Source organism: Rutidosis leptorrhynchoides, chromosome 4 (assembly GCF_046630445.1).
Source record: "Rutidosis leptorrhynchoides isolate AG116_Rl617_1_P2 chromosome 4, CSIRO_AGI_Rlap_v1, whole genome shotgun sequence".
Classification (NCBI taxonomy): domain Eukaryota; kingdom Viridiplantae; phylum Streptophyta; class Magnoliopsida; order Asterales; family Asteraceae; genus Rutidosis; species Rutidosis leptorrhynchoides.
The window spans coordinates 68,304,050-68,326,229 of record NC_092336.1 but is presented as its reverse complement, the minus strand read 5'-3'; the positions used below and the strand labels follow the sequence as shown (position 1 = coordinate 68,326,229).

The 22,180-nt window shown below is 36.5% G+C and overlaps 1 protein-coding gene across 1 annotated transcript; it reads left to right on the top strand.

Moving 5' to 3' along the window:
* Positions 1–930: 930 nt before the first annotated feature.
* Positions 931–5,585, top strand: LOC139840709 (uncharacterized). The gene is made up of 5 exons (XM_071830958.1): positions 931–1,692; positions 1,744–2,110; positions 2,185–2,903; positions 3,270–3,835; positions 3,932–5,585. The coding sequence occupies exons 1-5, from the start codon at positions 931–933 to the stop codon at positions 5,583–5,585; spliced, it is 4,068 nt and encodes a 1,355-aa protein (XP_071687059.1).
* Positions 5,586–22,180: the final 16,595 nt, after the last annotated feature.

Sequence of the window (22,180 nt, the reverse complement as noted above, 5' to 3'; positions counted from 1 at the left end):
AGATATGCCTAAGAGTAACCTATCCATGGAGGTCCCATGGGCGCGTTATTGTGACACCGGTAACGTGGCATCGACCGTAGCGGTGTATTTGTTATATCTACGGCGTCTCCTTTTGATTACCCGGTAGTTGGTACGAGCTCTTTATTATTATATTTTGATAGGAGGCGTATGGATCGATCCTAGGACTTTGTTTTGACGGCGAACGTTTATCGTAGTGTCATACGAAACGTCACCGATATGGATGATTAGTGGAGTAGCTACCCTATGATTTCATTTTGATACTTTGTACATATTTGTTTTGACTCTTAGTGCATTATTTTATGAAATTTGCATCATGACATATGGTATTGTGGATCTATACATATTCGCACTTTGTTTTGCAACTAAGTTATTTTGAAAATAAGTTTGTTTTGAAATTAAATTTTGCATGTCATACTATACTCTGTTATTCATTATATCCGTTCACTGGGCTTTGGCTCAGTCGTATTCTTTGTTTTCCTTCTTATACGACAGGTAATCAAGGGGGCGTCGGGAACGAGGGAAGAGTGTAGAGTGGAGTGAACTTAGCACCTTGCCTTAGAGATTTCCTTCAAGATTTAGTAGCTTATTTTGGTTTAGTAGTACTTTTGAATAAGTTTGTCAACTTTGGTTTGAACTATGGTTTGAATTCGAATAAGAATAACGCTCATTTATCTTTTAAGTTACCTTTATTTATATGTATCGGCATTCGTAAGATTAGGGTCTTTACAGATGGTATCAGAGCTTAGGTTCCCTCCTGTAGAAACTTTAGTCCTAAGTTATGGCCTGTGAGATTTGGGTAGACTTTTGGGTTAGGATTTTCCTTCCGCTATATTATTCTAATTCCACTTTGAATATTCTCTTTTATTATTCGTACTAATCGTAACCGTTATATCCTCATCTCGTTCATAGATGGCACCGAAAAAAAAGGGAATGTCCGAGGAGGAGGTAGATAACAAGATTAACCAAACTATCACGAATTTGTTACCCAACATTATAGCTCAAGCTATTGATGCTATGCGTAATCAAGGTGGCGAGACTTTTAAGCATGAAGACGAGGATGAGTATGTGGAGAAGAAAGCTGTAACGGGGGATGCTATTCATGTTTGGTTAGGACGGTTTCAAAAACAACGTCCTTTGTCATTCACCACTGCTAGTACCCCCGTGGAAGCTGAGAATTGGATCACTCACATTGAGAAGATATACCGAGTGCTTGGTTGTGAAGAGAGGTTTTGGGTGCCATTAGCTGTTTATAAACTAGAGGGGGATGCTCAGCGCTGGTGGATCGCTTTGAGACAAGCGAAAGGGGGTATCGATTTTGAGGATTCATTAGATTGGGTTGATTTCAAAGAGTTGTTTTTCCGTCAGTACTTTTCTGAGGCGGAGAAAGAAGCTGTGATTCGGGAGTATGCGAATATTAAGCAAGGGAATGATGAGTCTATTAATGATTTCACTAAGAGGTTTTTGAGGCTTGTGGGTTTGATTGGTGCTGCTGCTGGGTCTTCTGAGGACCAAGCCCGTAAGTACAAATGGGCTGTTCATGGGCGTTACCGCTCTAAAATGATTAATCTGAAATGTTTTGATGTCGCTGAGGCAGCCGATTATGCTCGCAATTTGGAGATGGAGCGAGCTGAGTATTTGGCTACTAAAAATGAGGATGGTAAAAACAAGAGGGTTAAGATTGCATAACCACTACGATCTGTGCCTGCACCGACTACCAAACAGGGTCAACAATCTGGGAACCAAGGGTATCGTAGTAATAATTGGAATAATAGAGGAAATCAGCAAAGGATTGACAACGGGCCAAATAATAATAACCGTGGTCAATTACAAGTGTACCGTCCCCAAGGGCAGCAAAGGGGTAATGGAAGTGGTGGTGTTAATGCCAACGCACCATGTGGGACTTGTGGAAAGAATCATCCGGGAAGAGTTTGTTATCGTAGTGCGGGTTCATGTTTTGCTTGTGGAGAGGTTGGTCACTTAGCTAAGGATTGCAAGAATCCTAGACCTGGGTTTGTTCCGAAGGTTCCTCCGCCAGCTCCTGGTGGACGCGTCTTTGCCATGACTGCTGCTCAGGCTGCTGACGCTACAGGTATATTTCGATCCCTATTCATTTTAAAAATATTTCCTTCGAGTTATTTGTTCATTCATTCTTGATGTTATTAGGTACTATTACTGGTCATGTATTTGTACACCATCACGCCCTCTTCGTTCTGTTTGATTCTGGCTCTACGCACTCGATTGTGTCTGTTAAGAGCTCGAAATATTTGAAAGTGTCTCCAACTTGGTTGTCTACTCCATTTACGATCTCTACCCCAATGGGTAGTGTTGAAACTATAGATCGCGTGTATCAAAACTGCCGTTTGGAATTCAATGATTGCATGTTTCCTGCAAATCTCTTTCCTATGACCATGCATGACTTTGACATTATTCTTGGCATGGATTGGTTATCTCGCCATCATGCGAATATCGATTGTTATTCTAAGAGGATTTTGTTTGGAAATCATTCTATACCCGATTGTGTCTTTAATGGCGATCTTCCTGTAAAGTTTATCAAGGTTATCTCAGCGTTTAAGGCGCAAAAGCTCATTTCACATGGTTGTGTTGGTTATTTAGCTTCGATTCAGAATTTGTCTATCGAGAGTCCTTCCCTTGAAAATATCGATGTTGTTCGAGAGTTTCCCGATGTATTTCCTGACGAATTACAGGGTTTACCTCCAGTTCGTGAAGTTGAATTTTCGATTGATTTGATTCCGGGTTCCCAACCGATATCAAAAGCTCCTTATCGTATGGCACCACTTGAGTTGCAAGAACTCAAGGAGCAATTGCAAGAGTTGATAGATTGTGGTTTTATTCGGCCAAGTGTGTCACCTTGGGGTGCGCCGGTTTTATTTGTTAAGAAGAAGGATGGTAGCATGAGACTTTGCATTGATTATCGCGAGTTAAATCGTATTACTATTCGAAACCGTTATCCGCTTCCACGTATTGATGATTTGTTTGATCAACTTCAAGGTTCAAAGTATTTTTCTAAAATCGATCTTAGGTCTGGGTATCATCAGCTCCGTGTTAAAGAAGAAGATATCCCTAAGACTGCTTTCCGCACTCGTTATGGGCACTATGAGTTTTTAGTGATGCCGTTTGGATTAACTAATGCTCCTGCGGTTTTCATGGATCTAATGAACCGTGTGTTCCATGAGTATTTGGATAAGTTTGTGATCGTATTCATTGATGATATCTTGGTATTCTCAAAGAGTAAAGAAGAGCATGAGAATCATCTTCGTGTTGTACTTGAAACCCTACGAAGTAAGAAATTGTTTGCGAAATTCTCTAAATGTGAATTCTGGTTGCAAAGAGTTGCCTTTCTGGGTCATGTTGTATCGGCTGAGGGTATAATGATGGATCCAGCGAAAATTGAGGCTATTATAAATTGGTCAAGACCTACTTCTGTTGTTGAGGTTCGAAGTTTTCTTGGTTTAGCTGGTTATTATCGACGATTTGTTGAAGGTTTTTCGACGATTGCTTTGCCGCTTACCAAGTTATTGAGGAAAGGGGAAAAATTTGTGTGGACCGAGGAACGACAAAAGAGTTTCGATGAGTTAAAGAAAAGACTTGTATCAGCTCCTATTCTTGCATTGCCATCAGGGAGTGGGGGTTTTCAAATCTATAGTGATGCTTCTAAGCATGGTTTGGGTTGCGTTTTGATGCAGCATGGTAAGGTAATTGCTTATGCCTCGAGGCAGTTGAAACCCTATGAGGTTAATTACCCTACTCATGATTTGGAGTTAGCTGCTGTGATCTTTGCGTTGAAAATATGGAGGCATTATCTTTACGGAGAAACTTGTGATATTTTCACCGATCACAAGAGTCTCAAATACATATTCACGCAAAAAGAGATAAATATGAGACAACGAAGGTGGCTCGAGTTATTGAAGGATTATGATGCAAACATTCAATACCATCCTGGAAAAGCGAATGTGGTAGCCGACGCATTAAGTAGAAAGTCATTTGGTAGTATCTCATGTTTGGTTACTCACATTCGAGAATTCGAAAGACTTGATATGGGATTGAGTAAAAGAGGAGCATCGGGGATGTTGGCAAATCTAAAATTCGAGTCTGATTTAATTACTAGAATAAAAGAAGCTCAATTGGATGATGGGGATTTGTGGACAGCGTTTCAAAATTTGGAAGAGGGTAAAGTGAAAGAGTTCAGAGAAGATGATGATGGGGTTATTTGGTGTGGGAGTCGATTGTGTGTTCCTAATGATGATGCTATTCGTGAGGCTCTGTTGTCTGAGGCTCACAGCTCACCTTTTTCTATACATCCTGGTTCGACCAAAATGTATCAGGATTTAAAGCAGCACTTTTGGTGGAGTGGCATGAAGAAAGACGTTGCTAGATATGTTGGGAAGTGCCTTACTTGTCAACAAGTAAAGATCGAGCACCAACGTGCTAGTGGTTTGTTGCAGCCGTTGGACATTCCCGTGTGGAAGTGGGATGATATCTCAATGGATTTCGTATGTGGTTTACCGAAGACTGTGAAAAGGCACGATGCTATTTGGGTGGTGATTGATAGATTAACCAAATCGGCACATTTCTTGCCTATTCGTATAGATTATTCGGTAAGTAAGCTATCCGAGCTTTTTCAGCAAGAAATTGTGAGATTACACGGGGTCCCTTCGTCCATCGTATCCGATCGTGACCCTCGATTTACATCTAGATTTTGGAAGGGGCTACAGAAAGCTTGGGGTACGCGATTGAAACTTAGTACTGCTTTTCATCCACAAACTGATGGACAGTCTGAGCGTACGATACAGATTTTGGAAGATATGCTTCGAGCGTGTGCCCTAGATTGGAAGGGAAATTGGGATGAGTACTTATGTTTGGTGGAGTTTGCCTATAATAATAGTTGGCAGGCTAGTATCCGTATGGCGCCATTTGAGATGCTTTATGGTCGAAAGTGTAGAGCGCCAGTTTGTTGGAATGAAACGGGAGAGAAACTGATTGAAGGACCTGAGTTGGTTAGAGTGACTAATGAAAAGGTCGCTATAGCTACGAATCGACTGAAGGAAGCCCAATCGAGACAGAAAGTGTATGCCGATAAACACCGACGTTCGTTAGAGTTTGTTGTGGGTGATAAGGTGTTTTTAAAGGTGTCACCTTGGAAGGGTATACGACGTTTTGGTTTGAAAGGAAAGCTCAGTCCTCGATATATTGGCCCATTTGAGATATTGGATCGAGTTGGTGAAGTATCTTATCGTTTAGCATTACCGCCACAGTTATCTCATGTTCATAACGTATTTCACGTATCTCAGTTGCGGGGTTACAACTATCATCCATTGCACGTGGTGCAATATCCTTTTTCTGAAATTCGAGCTGATCTTTCTTATGTTGAAGAGCCCGAGGCTATTATAGAACGTGAGGAGAGAGTAACTCGTAAAAGCTCCACACCTTTCGTTAAAGTTCAATGGAAGAATCACTCTGCTAGCGAGGCCACTTGGGAACTCGAGGAAACCATGCGGGCCGAACACCCTCATTTGTTTGCTAATTGGTGCGTTTCGATTCTATAACTTCTTTCAATTTCGAGGACGAAATTTTTTTTAAGTAGGTGGAGTTGTAATATCCTATAAAACTAAAACAATATAAAGTTCATGATTAATATTTAATCACTCACTACTTACAAATTATTGTACCCAAATTAAAATAAATAAGATTAATATATAAGTTATGAGTGGGATATAAGTTAGTAAATTAATTAACATCTTAAGGTTAAGAACTGGACGTATGACTTACCACACTTAGTTTTGTATCATGTTATGGATTAATTAAGATTATCAAAACTAGCCATTTACCTTGTACCAATACTCAAAACTAAATTATTAAATTTAATAATGGGATAAATCAACCCATCAGTTGCATGGAATTCTCTAGGCCAACATTTATTAAAAGGAGGTGGATAGTCCCTTGGAGTTATATGTCCCATGTCCCATAAGCATCATTCGTTGACACTAGCTCCCTGACTAAATCAAATGAAATGAAAAATTCATATAGTCATACTACTTACTACAAACTGTCATAATTTTAAGAAGAAGAGAATAGAGAGATTCAAAGAAGAACACAAAATATTTGCGGGTCTAGCTTTGGTCCTAACACGAACACGTTTTAGAGGTAACCACTAACCAACACCTTTGTTATTGATGTATATATTTTTTTTGGCTTCTTAATCGATTTATTGGTTTAGATTAAAATGATATCACTTGATTATAATAAAAATGTGATGTTAAGATTTGAGTACAAAATGAGTATATTTTGTGAATATTGATCTTAAACAAATTGTAGACATATATCTAATAATGGAGTATTTAAAATCTGTATGTAACTAGTATAAATTATTACATGATTAAATTACAGTGTACCAATTTTTATGGTAGAGACACTGTTTTTCTATACAAATATGAGCACTTATAAAATTAAGTACTAAAGGGGTATTGAGGTTTAGCTACAGAAATATCAGAGAATGGATGCAATTGAATGAAATGCCATGTGACCATTGTCATAATTAACCTACTAAGTACTTATAAAATGTAAGTTACTAAACTGATCGATTTTAATATGAAGTGATAATACAACTTGGGTGGATGTATATTGGTATAATATGAAAAAAAAGAATAGAAATAAGCACATAAAAAAAACATATGATAACACCAATTAAATAAAGGATATTACATACTCCCTATTTGAAATGCATTTTGTGCTCATACGTGTGTGTTCCTTAGATTTGGCTCGGTGATCGCATCATTGGTGGTGTTTTGTTGTCTTTGGAATTTCATCAATCAACATAAGGTACGGATATTCTAGGTGGTTTTAGGATCGCTTCGGTAAATCTTCCTCTTAAAACTTTGTTTCGATTTGTGTATAAAATTATTGGTATGACATGCTTCTTTGAAAATTCGTTATATTTGTTAGTCTATATATCGTGTTATGTTTTCCTCATTTTGGATGTACTAACGAGGTTGCCTATGTTTGTTAATTGAGGAAATCATAGTATTTTGGTATTTGGAAATTGTGTCAAAACCGTGTCTTAAAACCTCAACCAAAACAGTCTAGAATTCAGCCCAAAATTCAGCTCAGTAACTGTCGCGAATTAGCCTGAAACTGTCGCAAAACATGCTGAAACTGTCACTAAACAGTCCAGAAAGTGTCGCTAAAAGTCAGTCCCGAAACTGCTGTAATTTCAGCCCCTAAAACAGTCCCGGACAAGCCGAAAACAGTCCTGAAAAGGTTGGAAACATCCCGGTAAAGAACGTGTGTGTGTGTGACGAGTGGTACGGTGATTCGTATCGAGTGTCCCTCATTCCACGTGGCTTTACATGTCCCGTTTTGTCCCGTTTAAGTTGTTAATATGTAAAGGGCTAAAGTATTATGTAACATGACTCGTGACAAAAGTTAGACCGAATGGTTGGGTTGGCACGTGATTTTAAAATAATACGACATACAATGTATATACATTTTATGTGTTTGGTCAAGTGTAAAATATTTAAGTCATTTCGTTAACCTTTTTTAAAACATAATTTAAAGTTTGTTGGTCACTTTAAAAATATTTGAACGTTTATAATTAATAAGTCGGTTAAAACGGTTTCTTAAGATATGCCTAAGAGTAACCTATCCATGGAGGTCCCATGGGCGCGTTATTGTGACACCGGTAACGTGGCATCGACCGTAGCGGTGTATTTGTTATATCTACGGCGTCTCCTTTTGATTACCCGGTAGTTGGTACGAGCTCTTTATTATTATATTTTGATAGGAGGCGTATGGATCGATCCTAGGACTTTGTTTTGACGGCGAACGTTTATCGTAGTGTCATACGAAACGTCACCGATATGGATGATTAGTGGAGTAGCTACCCTATGATTTCATTTTGATACTTTGTACATATTTGTTTTGACTCTTAGTGCATTATTTTATGAAATTTGCATCATGACATATGGTATTGTGGATCTATACATATTCGCACTTTGTTTTGCAACTAAGTTATTTTGAAAATAAGTTTGTTTTGAAATTAAATTTTGCATGTCATACTATACTCTGTTATTCATTATATCCGTTCACTGGGCTTTGGCTCAGTCGTATTCTTTGTTTTCCTTCTTATACGACAGGTAATCAAGGGGGCGTCGGGAACGAGGGAAGAGTGTAGAGTGGAGTGAACTTAGCACCTTGCCTTAGAGATTTCCTTCAAGATTTAGTAGCTTATTTTGGTTTAGTAGTACTTTTGAATAAGTTTGTCAACTTTGGTTTGAACTATGGTTTGAATTCGAATAAGAATAACGCTCATTTATCTTTTAAGTTACCTTTATTTATATGTATCGGCATTCGTAAGATTAGGGTCTTTACATCAGGTCTAGGGGTTGAGCTATAGGATCCTTTAAATCGGAAAATCCAAACCCTTCCGCCTAGAGTTTCGTAGAAACCATTCGTCAAGAAAGTTCGAAGATCTATATATATCTAATATATATCCCAAAATGTTTTTATGCGTTATAATATAGGTAGTATAGTATATGTGTTAAAAATAGCATAAGTGTAAGTGTTAAATAATAGTATAAATAATATTAGGATTTCATTAATTAATTAGGTTTAATTAATTAGAGTAGTAATTAATGATTAGGGTTTAGTAATTAATAACTAGGGTTTAATTAATGTCTAGAGTTTAATAATTAATTAGGGTTTTAATAAATTAGGGTTAGGTTTAGGGTTTTAATTAAAGTAGTATAGCTTAGGTGTAATTAGGGTTTAGTATATATATATGTATGTAACTCTTGTATATGTGTGTGTGTATATATATATATATATATATATATATATATAAATATTTTATTTTTTTTACATGCAAATATATATGTATCGATATGTATATGTATATATGTAGGTTTATTTTGTTTCCTTAATTAACACAAACAAATCTCCTAATTGTTATCTAGGGTTTTGAAGATCAAACTTTCCTTTTCCTTTTTTTTTCTAGTCGACATACATACATACATATTAATATATATATTTTTTCATGTATAGATCTAGGTGTGTTTATGTATATGTTTATGAATAAGTTTATAACATGAACATGAATTAAACAAAACTCAAAGTTTATGTAAATAAGTTAGGGTTTATGTTATACCTTTGAAGATTCGAAGACGACTAACAAAGAAAAGATGAACACGATGAAGATTGAAGATCAAAGCCTTTGAAGATTCGAAGAACACCTCGAAGATTCTTGAAGAACACAAAGAACGCGAAGAATACTTGAAGATCACCTTGAAGATTGATGGTGATTTCGATGGTGGTGGTGTAGGGTTTCGATTTTTGGGAGCCGAAAATTAGAGAGAGGGAGAGAGATTTTTGGGAGATAGATTTGATTGTGATTTGGTACAAAGAAAAGGTTTAGGTTAGGCCTCTATTTATAGGAGTGTTAGGAAATTTCTAGAATTAGAGTTAGGATTAGATTTACTTAGGGAACAAGTTAGCTTGAAGAGGGGGTTAGGAGGGATCCTGGGTGCCGAATTTTAGAGGGGTAGTTTAGGCAATTCAATTATTTTTTTTAAATTTCGGCTAGGTTAAACAAGGAGGAGTTTTAGGATTTTCACTCTAGTCCTCCTACTTTAATTTAGCTTAAACGGTTCCTTAATTATCCAAGTTTAATTACTTTAAGTGTACAAGTTTTAAAGTTATTTATTTGGTCACAAAAGTTAATAAGCTTATTATTTTTATCTTTTTTATTAACTTGTTAATTATTACATAAAGTTAATTAATATAATTCTTAACAATCGTTAATTAAAGTATAATTGTTAAGTTTAATTATTTAGTTGGGCAATTAATAAGGAAAAATATAGAATGGAAAAATGAGGGTCGTTATAGTACCTCCCCGTTATTGAAAACTTCGTCCCGAAGTTTTAGGTAGATTCCTCGTGTGCATTAGCAGTTGAGAAGAGATGGGAATAGTTCCGTTTCATGTCGTCTTTACGTTCCCAGGTATATTCGGGGCCTCTACGCGAATTTCAACGGACTTTAACGATAGGTATATTGCTTTTACGCGTTTGTTTGACCTCTCCTTCCATGATTTCTATAGGTTCTTCAACGAAGTGCATTTACTCATCAATGCGGACATCATCCAGAGGAATAACGAGTGTGTCATCAGCAAGACACCGTTTAAGATTTGAGACATGAAACACATCATGTACTTGGCTAAGTTCAGATGGTAGTTCTAATCGGTACGCCACGGGACCGACTCTTTGAGTGACTGTGAAAGGTCCAACGTATCGTGGACTGAGTTTACTTCGTTTACCGAAGCGGACAACACCTTTCCAAGGGAATACTTTCAACATGACTTTATCTCCAACTAGGTATTCGATGTCTTTTCGTTTCTTATCGGCATAGCTCTTTTGTCGGCTACGGGCAGTTTCTAATCGTTGCTTAATTTGAACGATCTTTTCGGTAGTTTCGTGAATGATTTCATGATCAGTTAAGTGTATGTCCTCGAGTTTGTCCCAACACAAAGGGGATCTACATTTCCGTCCGTATAAATCTTCAAAAGGTGCAGCTTTAATACTCGAATGATAACTGTTGTTGTAAGAAAATTCAACCAAAGGTAGATGTCTATCCCAACCTTTGCCGAAATCGATTGCACAAGCACGTAGCATATCTTCCATGGTTTGAATAGTTCATTCACTTTAACCATCAGTTTGTGGATGACAGGTTGTACTCATGTCGAGTTGAGTTCTAAGAGCAGATTGTAAAGTTTTCCAAAATCTGAAAACGAATCGACTGTCGCGATCAGAAATAATCGAGATAGGAACACCATGACGTGAAAAAATTTCTTTAATATAAAGGTGTGCTAATTTCTCCATCTTATCAGTTTCCTTGATCGGTATGAAATGCACAGATTTAGTAAGACGATCAACTACGACCCAAATAGTATCGTTACCGTTCGAAGTCTTAGGTAACTTAGTAACGAAGTCCATAGTGATACATTCCCACTTCCACTGCGGAATATCGGGTTGTGTCAACAGACCAGAAAGCTTTTGATGTTCAGCCTTGACTTTCAGACAAGTGAGACACTTACTAACATAGGTAGCAATGCCGGCTTTCATGTTAGGCCACCAGTAGAATTCCTTCACATCGTGATACATCTTACTGGAACCGGGATGAATAGAATACCTAGTCTTATGTGCTTCATCCAAGACTAGTTCATGGAGATTACCGAAGCGAGGAACCCAAATTCTGTTGCCAAAGTACCGTGTACCATTAGCTTTCACTTGAAGTTGGTTCTCGAAACCAATAGGTCCTTCACCTTCGATAAGTGTCGGTTTAATAGCTTCCAATTGAGCTTCACAGATTCGCGAGATAAGATTTTGTAATGACCCGGAATTTTCCGACCAAATTATACTTATGAGATTAATATTTACATAAATTAAACCATACCAACATGATAAGCAATCCAAATTGTTGAGACTTGTGTTTTTGAAAAGAGTTTTACACAACGTTTGACCGTCCAATATGACAGATGATATCACGAACTATATAACATACTATAATTATACGTTTGTGTATATATATGTATTTATATATATTTAACATGATCTAAGGATGGTTTTGTAGTGACCCGAACTTTTCCATGTTTATATATATTAATTGAGATTGATATTTACATGATTAAATGTTTCCAACATGTTAAGCAATCAAACTTGTTAAGACTTGATTAATTGAAATATGTTTCATATAGACAATTGACCACCCAAGTTGACCGGTGATTCACGAACGTTAAAACTTGTAAAAACTATATGATGACATATATATGGATATATATATAGTTAACATGATACTATGATAAGTAAACATATCATTAAGTATATTAACAATGAACTACATATGTAAAAACAAGACTACTAACTTAATGATTTTTAAACGAGACATATATGTAACGATTATCGTTGTAAAGACATTTAATGTATATATATCATATTAAGAGATATTCATACATGATAATATCATGATAATATAATAATTTAAAATCTCATTTGATATTATAAACATTGGGTTAACAACATTTAACAAGATCGTTAACCTAAAGGTTTCAAAACAACACTTACATGTAATGACTAACGATGACTTAACGACTCAGTTAAAATGTATATACATGTAGTGTTTTAATATGTATTTATACACTTTTAAAAGACTTCAATACACTTATCAAAATACTTCTACTTAACAAAAATGCTTACAATTACATCCTCGTTCAGTTTCATCAACAATTCTACTCGTATGCACCCGTATTCGTACTCGTACAATACACAGCTTTTAGATGTATGTACTATTGGTATATACACTCCAATGATCAGCTCTTAGCAGCCCATGTGAGTCACCTAACACATGTGGGAACCATCATTTGGCAACTAGCATGAAATATCTCATAAAATTACAAAAATATGAGTAATCATTCATGACTTATTTACATGAAAACAAAATTACATATCCTTTATATCTAATCCATACACCAACGACCAAAAACACCTACAAACACTTTCATTCTTCAATTTTCTTCATCTAATTGATATCTCTCAAGTTCTATCTTCAAGTTCTAAGTGTTCTTCATAAATTCCAAAAGTTCTAGTTTCATAAAATCAAGAATACTTTCAAGTTTGCTAGCTCACTTCCAATCTTGTAAGCTGATCATCCAACCTCAAGAAATCTTTGTTTCTTACAGTAGGTTATCATTCTAATACAAGGTAATAATCATATTCAAACTTTGGTTCAATTTCTATAACTATAACAATCTTATTTCAAGTGATGATCTTACTTGAACTTGTTTTCGTGTCATGATTCTGCTTCAAGAACTTCGAGCCATCCAAGGATCCATTGAAGCTAGATCCATTTTTCTCTTTTCCAGTAGGTTTATCCAAGGAACTTAAGGTAGTAATGATGTTCATAACATCATTCGATTCATACATATAAAGCTATCTTATTCGAAGGTTTAAACTTGTAATCACTAGAACATAGTTTAGTTAATTCTAAACTTGTTCGCAAACAAAAGTTAATCCTTCTAACTTGACTTTTAAAATCAACTAAACACATGTTCTATATCTATATGATATGCTAACTTAATGATTTAAAACCTGGAAACACGAAAAACACCGTAAAACCGGATTTACGCCGTCGTAGTAACACCGCGGGCTGTTTTGGGTTAGTTAATTAAAAACTATGATAAACTTTGATTTAAAAGTTGTTATTCTGAGAAAATGATTTTTATTATGAACATGAAACTATATCCAAAAATTATGGTTAAACTCAAAGTGAAAGTATGTTTTCTAAAATGGTCATCTAGACGTCGTTCTTTCGACTGAAATGACTACCTTTAAAAAACGACTTGTAACTTATTTTTCCGACTATAAACCTATACTTTTTCTGTTTAGATTCATAAAATAGAGTTCAATATGAAACCATAGCAATTTGATTCACTCAAAACGGATTTAAAATGAAGAAGTTATGGGTAAAACAAGATTGGATAATTTTTCTCATTTTAGCTACGTGAAAATTGGTAACAAATCTATTCCAACCATAACTTAATCAACTTGTATTGTATATTATGTAATCTTGAGATACCATAGACACGTATACAATGTTTCGACCTATCATGTCGACACATCTATATATATTTCGGAACAACCATAGACACTCTATATGTGAATGTTGGAGTTAGCTATACAGGGTTGAGGTTGATTCCAAAATATATATAGTTTGAGTTGTGATCAATACTGAGATACGTATACACTGGGTCGTGGATTGATTCAAGATAATATTTATCGATTTATTTCTGTACATCTAACTGTGGACAACTAGTTATAGGTTACTAACGAGGACAGCTGACTTAATAAACTTAAAACATCAAAATATATTAAAAGTGTTGTAAATATATTTTGAACATACTTTAATATATATGTATATATTGTTATAGGTTCGTGAATCAACAGTGGCCAAGTCTTACTTCCCGACGAAGTAAAAATCTGTGAAAGTGAGTTATAGTCCCACTTTTAAAATCTAATATTTTTGGGATGAGAATACATGCAGGTTTTATAAATGATTTACAAAATAGACACAAGTACGTGAAACTACATTCTATGGTTGAATTATCGAAATCGAATATGCCCCTTTTTATTAAGTCTGGTAATCTAAGAATTAGGGAACAGACACCCTAATTGACGCGAATCCTAAAGATAGATCTATTAGGCCTAACAAACCCCATCCAAAGTACCGGATGCTTTAGTACTTCGAAATTTATATCATATCCGAAGGGTGTCCCGGAATGATGGGGATATTCTTATATATGTATCTTGTTATTGTCGGTTACCAGGTGTTCACCATATGAATGATTTTTATCTCTATGTATGGGATGTGTATTGAAATATGAAATCTTGTGGTCTATTGTTACGATTTGATATATATAGGTTAAACCTATAACTCACCAACATTTTTGTTGACGTTTAAAGCATGTTTATTCTCAGGTGAATATTAAGAGCTTCCGCTGTTGCATACTAAAATAAGGACAAGATTTGGAGTCCATGTTTGTATGATATTGTGTAAAAACTGCATTCAAGAAACTGATTTCGATGTAACATATTTGTATTGTAAACCATTATGTAATGATCGTGTGTAAACAGGATATTTTAGATTATCATTATTTGATAATCTACGTAAAGCTTTTTAAACCTTTATTTATGAAATAAAGGTTATGGTTTGTTTTAAAAATGAATGCAGTCTTTGAAAAACATCTCATATAGAGGTCAAAACCTCGCAACGAAATCAATTAATATGGAACGTTTTTAATCAATAAGAACGGGACATTTCAGTTGGTATCCGAGCGTTGGTCTTAGAGAACCAGAATTTTTCATTAGTGTGTCTTATCGAGTTTGTTAGGATGCATTAGTGAGTCTGGACTTCGACCGTGTTTACTTGAAAAATGATTGCTTAACAAATTTTGTTGGAAACTATATATTTTTAACATGTGAATATTATGTGATATATTAATCTCTTAACGCGTTTGATATTATGTGATAGATGTCTACCTCTAGAACAAGTCCCATTGAATCACCTAATAATAATGAAGAGTCAAATGTAAATTGGAATGATTCGTGGACTGATTCACAAGTTCCCGAAGAGGAACCGGAAGAAGAGTCAGAACCGGAAGAAGAATCGGAACCGGAAGAAGAATCGGAACAGGATGAAGAAATAGAACCGGTGGGGGAAATAATAAAACGGTTAAGTAAAAGAAAATCCTCAACCAACCGACCAAGGTTAATTATGGTCAATGGTGTTTCCGCCAAGGAAGCAAAATATTGGGAGGATTACCAATTCTCCGATGAATCGGATTCCGACGAGAATTCCGATGATGTTATAGAAATTACCCCAACTGAATTTAAAAAGGCAAAAGAAAATAATAAGGGAAAGGGCATAAAAATAGAGAAATCTAATTCCAACCCCGATGAACTTTATATGTATCGTCAACCCCCGAAGTCCTTAAGTTGTAACAATGACCCGGGAACCTCTAAACCACCAGGTTTTTCTAAACCAATGTGGATAACGACGGCTCGTATTAGGGGAACATCATATATCCCTAGAAACTTGGCAAAACGAACCAAAACCGAAGAAGAAGAAACAAGCGAGTCGGAATAAGATAGTTGTATTCGTGTGGTGTAATATATGTAATATAGTGTGCTTATGCTTTATGATATATGTAAAAATTGCTTGTATTAATAAGTATTTTTTTTATGAATCTAACTCTTGTCTATTTTACAGTATAAAAACACAAAATGGATAGACAACCCAATATTTTAAGAGACCTACCCGGAGACATGATTGATGAAATCTTGTCTAGAGTCGGCCAGAATTCCTCGGCACAACTATTTAAGGCGAGATCAGTTTGTAAGACATTCGAAGAACGTTCCAAGAATGTCTTGGTTTATAAGAGACTTTCGTTTGAAAGATGGGGGATATCACATTGGGAAACCCATAAGTTACGATGTGTTTACTTTGATGCATATATTGCGGGGAACCCAAATGCTATTTTACGCAACGGGTTAAGAAATTATTTTGACTCAATATATCCGAATATTGGACTTCGTGATTTAGAAAAAACTGCTAACATGCAACATAAAGAAGCATGTTATGCTTACGGATTAGTAATGTTCGCTTCTCACCAAAGTGAGAACAAGAACATCGGGCTACAACTATTAAACAAAACGTTTCCACAAGTGACGGAGTCGGTAATTGGGGTAAGAAATGAGGTTTTTAGATTATTACGGGACTGTTGGACATTACGTAACCCTCATCCCTTTGACGACGTTACAACACGCTGTCTTATCAACGGCCATAACGGTTATGTTGCACAAGACCAAGGATGGGAAGTAGTCCTAGTAAAACCAGAATGCATGACTTGTTTCTGGACGTATGAATTACGTGTCTTTATTGCCTTTGCTGAACGACTTGTGTACTAGCTAGAATTATCTTCACAACTATCTTGTATCAAAGTTATTGTGTGCTATATTTCATGCTTTATGTAAAATAAGCGGTATTGTAAGTTTGTAAAATATTGTATAAAAGTTTGAACGCGAAATATTATTATAATCAGTTTTTCATATAGAATTGTAGTAGTTGAATTGTATATTAGCTACTAAGTATGAACTTAACGGGTAGGTACTACCCGAATTTAAACTTATAAAACGCTAATATGAAGAAAAAGCTTTTATAAATGAGTTCATATTATGCTACGAAATACTATTAACTACTCTTAATATTCTGTATGATTAACTTGTTCCATTTAACTATTTTGAAGGAAATGGCACCTACTACTCGACACACCGTGAATATGAATGAAGAGGAATTCCGTACTTTTCTAGCTTCAAACATAGCCGCAGTACAGGCTGCGCTACATACCAACAATAACCTTGGATCTAGCAGTACAGGAAATCGTGTAGGATGCACCTACAAAGAATTCACTGCCTGCAAACCTTTGGAATTTGATGGAACCGAAGGACCGATCGGATTGAAACGGTGGACCGAGAAGGTTGAATCGGTGTTTGCCATAAGTAAGTGTACTGAAGAGGACAAAGTGAAGTACGCTACGCATACCTTCACAGGTTCTGCGTTAACATGGTGGAATACCTATCTAGAGCAAGTGGGACAAGACGATGCGTACGCACTACCGTGGTCAGCATTCAAGCACTTGATGAACGAGAAGTACCGTCCCAGAACCGAGGTCAATAAGCTCAAGACAGAACTTAGAGGGTTACGAACCCAAGGATTTGATATTACCACGTACGAAAGACGATTCACAGAATTGTGCCTATTGTGTCCGGGAGCATTCGAAGATGAGGAAGAGAAGATCGACGCGTTTGTGAAAGGATTACCGGAAAGAATCCAAGAAGATATAAGTTCACACGAGCCCGCCTCCATACAACAGGCATGTAGAATGGCTCACAAACTAGTGAACCAGATTGAAGAAAGAATTAAAGAATAGACTGCTGAAGAGGCCAATGTAAAGCAAGTCAAAAGAAAGTGGGAGGAAAACGGTGATAAGAATCACCAATACAACAACAACAGCAATTACAACAATTATCCCAACAATCGCAACATCAATCGCAACTACAACAAACGGCCCAACAACAACAACAACAACAGCAACTACAACAATCATCCCAACAACAATAATAACCGCAACAACAACAACAATCAGAAGCAGCTATGCCAAAGGTGTGAAAAGAATCACTCGGGGTTCTGCACTAAATTTTGCAACAAGTGTAAAAGAAATGGTCATAGCGCGGCGAAGTGTGAGGTCTACGGACCAGGGGTTAATAGAACGAAAGGAACAAATGGTGTCGGAACGAGTAATGGCGGAGCAAGTAGTGTCGGAGAAAGTTATGCCAATGTAGTTTGTTATAAATGTGGAAAACCGGGCCACATTATTAGAAATTGCCCGAACCAGGAGAACACGAATGGACAAGGCCGCGGAAGAGTTTTCAATATTAATGCGGCAGAGGCACAAGAAGACCCGGAGCTTGTTACGGGTACGTTTCTTATTGACAATAAATCTGCTTACGTTTTATTTGATTCGGGTGCGGATAGAAGCTATATGAGTAGAGATTTTTGTGCTAAATTAAGTTGTCCATTGACGCCTTTGGATAGTAAATTTTTACTCGAATTAGCAAATGGTAAATTAATTTCAGCAGATAATATATGTCAAAATCGAGAAATTAAACTGGTTAGCGAAACATTTAAGATTGATTTGATACCAGTAGAGTTAGGGAGTTTTGATGTGATAATCGGTATGGACTGGTTGAAAGAAGTGAAAGCAGAGATTGTTTGTTACAAAAATGCAATTCGCATTATACGAGAAAAAGGAAAACCCTTAATGGTGTACGGAGAAAAGGGCAACACGAAGCTACATCTTATTAGTAATTTGAAGGCACAAAAACTAATAAGAAAAGGTTGCTATGCTGTTCTAGCACACGTCGAGAAAGTACAGACTGAAGAAAAGAGCATCAATGATGTTCCCGTCGCAAAAGAATTTCCTGATGTATTTCCGAAAGAATTACCGGGATTACCCCCACATCGATCCGTTGAATTTCAAATAGATCTTGTACCAGGAGCTGCACCAATAGCTCGTGCTCCTTACAGACTCGCACCCAGCGAGATGAAAGAACTACAAAGCCAATTACAAGAACTTTTAGAGCGTGGTTTCATTCGACCAAGCACATCACCGTGGGGAGCTCCTGTTTTGTTTGTCAAGAAGAAAGATGGTACATTCAGGTTGTGTATCGACTACCGAGAGTTGAACAAACTTACCATCAAGAACCGCTACCCACTACCGAGAATCGATGACTTATTTGATCAACTACAAGGCTCGTCTGTTTATTCAAAGATTGACTTACGTTCCGGGTATCATCAAATGCGGGTGAAAGAAGATGATATTCCAAAGACTGCTTTCAGAACACGTTACGGTCATTACGAGTTTATGGTCATGCCGTTTGGTTTAACTAATGCACCAGCTGTGTTCATGGACCTTATGAACCGAGTGTGTGGACCATACCTTGACAAGTTTGTCATTGTTTTCATTGATGACATACTTATTTACTCAAAGAATGACCAAGAACACGGTGAACATTTGAGAAAGGTGTTAGAAGTATTGAGGAAGGAAGAATTGTACGCTAAGTTTTCAAAGTGTGCATTTTGGTTGGAAGAAGTTCAATTCCTCGGTCACATAGTGAACAAAGAAGGTATTAAGGTGGATCCGGCAAAGATAGAAACTGTTGAAAAGTGGGAAACCCCGAAAACTCCGAAACACATACACCAGTTTTTAGGACTAGCTGGTTACTACAGAAGGTTCATCCAAGACTTTTCCAGAATAGCAAAACCCTTGACTGCATTAACGCATAAAGGGAAGAAATTTGAATGGAATGATGAACAAGAGAAAGCGTTTCAGTTATTGAAGAAAAAGCTAACTACGGCACCTATATTGTCATTGCCTGAAGGGAATGATGATTTTGTGATTTATTGTGATGCATCAAAGCAAGGTCTCGGTTGTGTATTAATGCAACGAACGAAGGTGATTGCTTATGCGTCTAGACAATTGAAGATTCACGAACAAAATTATACGACGCATGATTTGGAATTAGGCGCGGTTGTTTTTGCATTAAAGACTTGGAGGCACTACTTATATGGGGTCAAAAGTATTATATATACCGACCACAAAAGTCTTCAACACATATTTAATCAGAAACAACTGAATATGAGGCAGCGTAGGTGGATTGAATTATTGAATGATTACGACTTTGAGATTCGTTACCACCCGGGGAAGGCAAATGTGGTAGCCGATGCCTTGAGCAGGAAGGACAGAGAACCCATTCGAGTAAAATCTATGAATATAATGATTCATAATAACCTTACTACTCAAATAAAGGAGGCGCAACAAGGAGTTTTAAAAGAGGGAAATTTAAAGGATGAAATACCCAAAGGATCGGAGAAGCATCTTAATATTCGGGAAGACGGAACTCGGTATAGGGCTGAAAGGATTTGGGTACCAAAATTTGGAGATATGAGAGAAATGGTACTTAGAGAAGCTCATAAAACCAGATACTCAATACATCCTGGAACGGGGAAGATGTACAAGGATCTCAAGAAACATTTTTGGTGGCCGGGTATGAAAGCCGATGTTGCTAAATACGTGGGAGAATGTTTGACGTGTTCTAAGGTCAAAGCTGAGCATCAGAAACCATCAGGTCTACTTCAACAACCCGAAATCCCGGAATGGAAATGGGAAAACATTACCATGGATTTCATCACTAAATTGCCAAGGACTGCAAGTGGTTTTGATACTATTTGGGTAATAGTTGATCGTCTCACCAAATCAGCACACTTCCTGCCAATAAGAGAAGATGACAAGATGGAGAAGTTAGCACGACTGTATTTGAAGGAAGTCGTCTCCAGACATGGAATACCAATCTCTATTATCTCTGATAGGGATGGCAGATTTATTTCAAGATTCTGGCAGACATTACAGCAAGCATTAGGAACTCGTCTAGACATGAGTACTGCCTATCATCCACAAACTGATGGGCAGAGTGAAAGGACGATACAAACGCTTGAAGACATGCTACGAGCATGTGTTATTGATTTCGGAAACAGTTGGGATCGACATCTACCATTAGCAGAATTTTCCTACAACAACAGCTACCATTCAAGCATTGAGATGGCGCCGTTTGAAGCACTTTATGGTAGAAAGTGCAGGTCTCCGATTTGTTGGAGTGAAGTGGGGGATAGACAGATTACGGGTCCGGAGATTATACAAGAAACTACCGAGAAGATCATCCAAATTCAACAACGGTTGAAAACCGCCCAAAGTCGACAAAAGAGCTACGCTGACATTAAAAGAAAAGATATAGAATTTGAAATTGGAGAGATGGTCATGCTTAAAGTTGCACCTTGGAAAGGCGTTGTTCGATTTGGTAAACGAGGGAAATTAAATCCAAGGTATATTGGACCATTCAAGATTATTGATCGTGTCGGACCAGTAGCTTACCGACTTGAGTTACCTCAACAACTCGCGGCTGTACATAACACTTTCCACGTCTCGAATTTGAAGAAATGTTTTGCTAAAGAAGATCTCACTATTCCGTTAGATGAAATCCAAATCAACGAAAAACTCCAATTCATCGAAGAACCCGTCGAAATAATGGATCGTGAGGTTAAAAGACTTAAGCAAAACAAGATACCAATTGTTAAGGTTCGATGGAATGCTCGTAGAGGACCCGAGTTCACCTGGGAGCATGAAGATCAGATGAAGAAGAAATACCCGCATCTATTTCCAGAAGATTCGTCAACACCTTCAACAGCTTAAAATTTCGGGACGAAATTTATTTAACGGGTAGGTACTGTAGTGACCCGAACTTTTCCATGTTTATATATATTAATTGAGATTGATATTTACATGATTAAATGTTTCCAACATGTTAAGCAATCAAACTTGTTAAGACTTGATTAATTGAAATATGTTTCATATAGACAATTGACCACCCAAGTTGACCGGTGATTCACGAACGTTAAAACTTGTAAAAACTATATGATGACATATATATGGATATATATATAGTTAACATGATACTATGATAAGTAAACATATCATTAAGTATATTAACAATGAACTACATATGTAAAAACAAGACTACTAACTTAATGATTTTTAAACGAGACATATATGTAACGATTATCGTTGTAAAGACATTTAATGTATATATATCATATTAAGAGATATTCATACATGATAATATCATGATAATATAATAATTTAAAATCTCATTTGATATTATAAACATTGGGTTAACAACATTTAACAAGATCGTTAACCTAAAGGTTTCAAAACAACACTTACATGTAACGACTAACGATGACTTAACGACTCAGTTAAAATGTATATACATGTAGTGTTTTAATATGTATTTATACACTTTTAAAAGACTTCAATACACTTATCAAAATACTTCTACTTAACAAAAATGCTTACAATTACATCCTCGTTCAGTTTCATCAACAATTCTACTCGTATGCACCCGTATTCGTACTCGTACAATACACA

Excerpts from the sequence above, each read along its gene's own strand:
- LOC139840709 (XM_071830958.1), top strand. The coding sequence starts at position 931 with ATGGCACCGAAAAAAAAGGGAATGTCCGAGGAGGAGGTAGATAACAAG. Across the intron at positions 1,693-1,743 it reads AGGATGGTAAAAACAAGAGG|GGTCAACAATCTGGGAACCA; the intron begins GTTAAGATTGCA and ends ACTACCAAACAG. Across the intron at positions 2,904-3,269 it reads TGTCACCTTGGGGTGCGCCG|AGTAAAGAAGAGCATGAGAA; the intron begins GTTTTATTTGTT and ends GTATTCTCAAAG.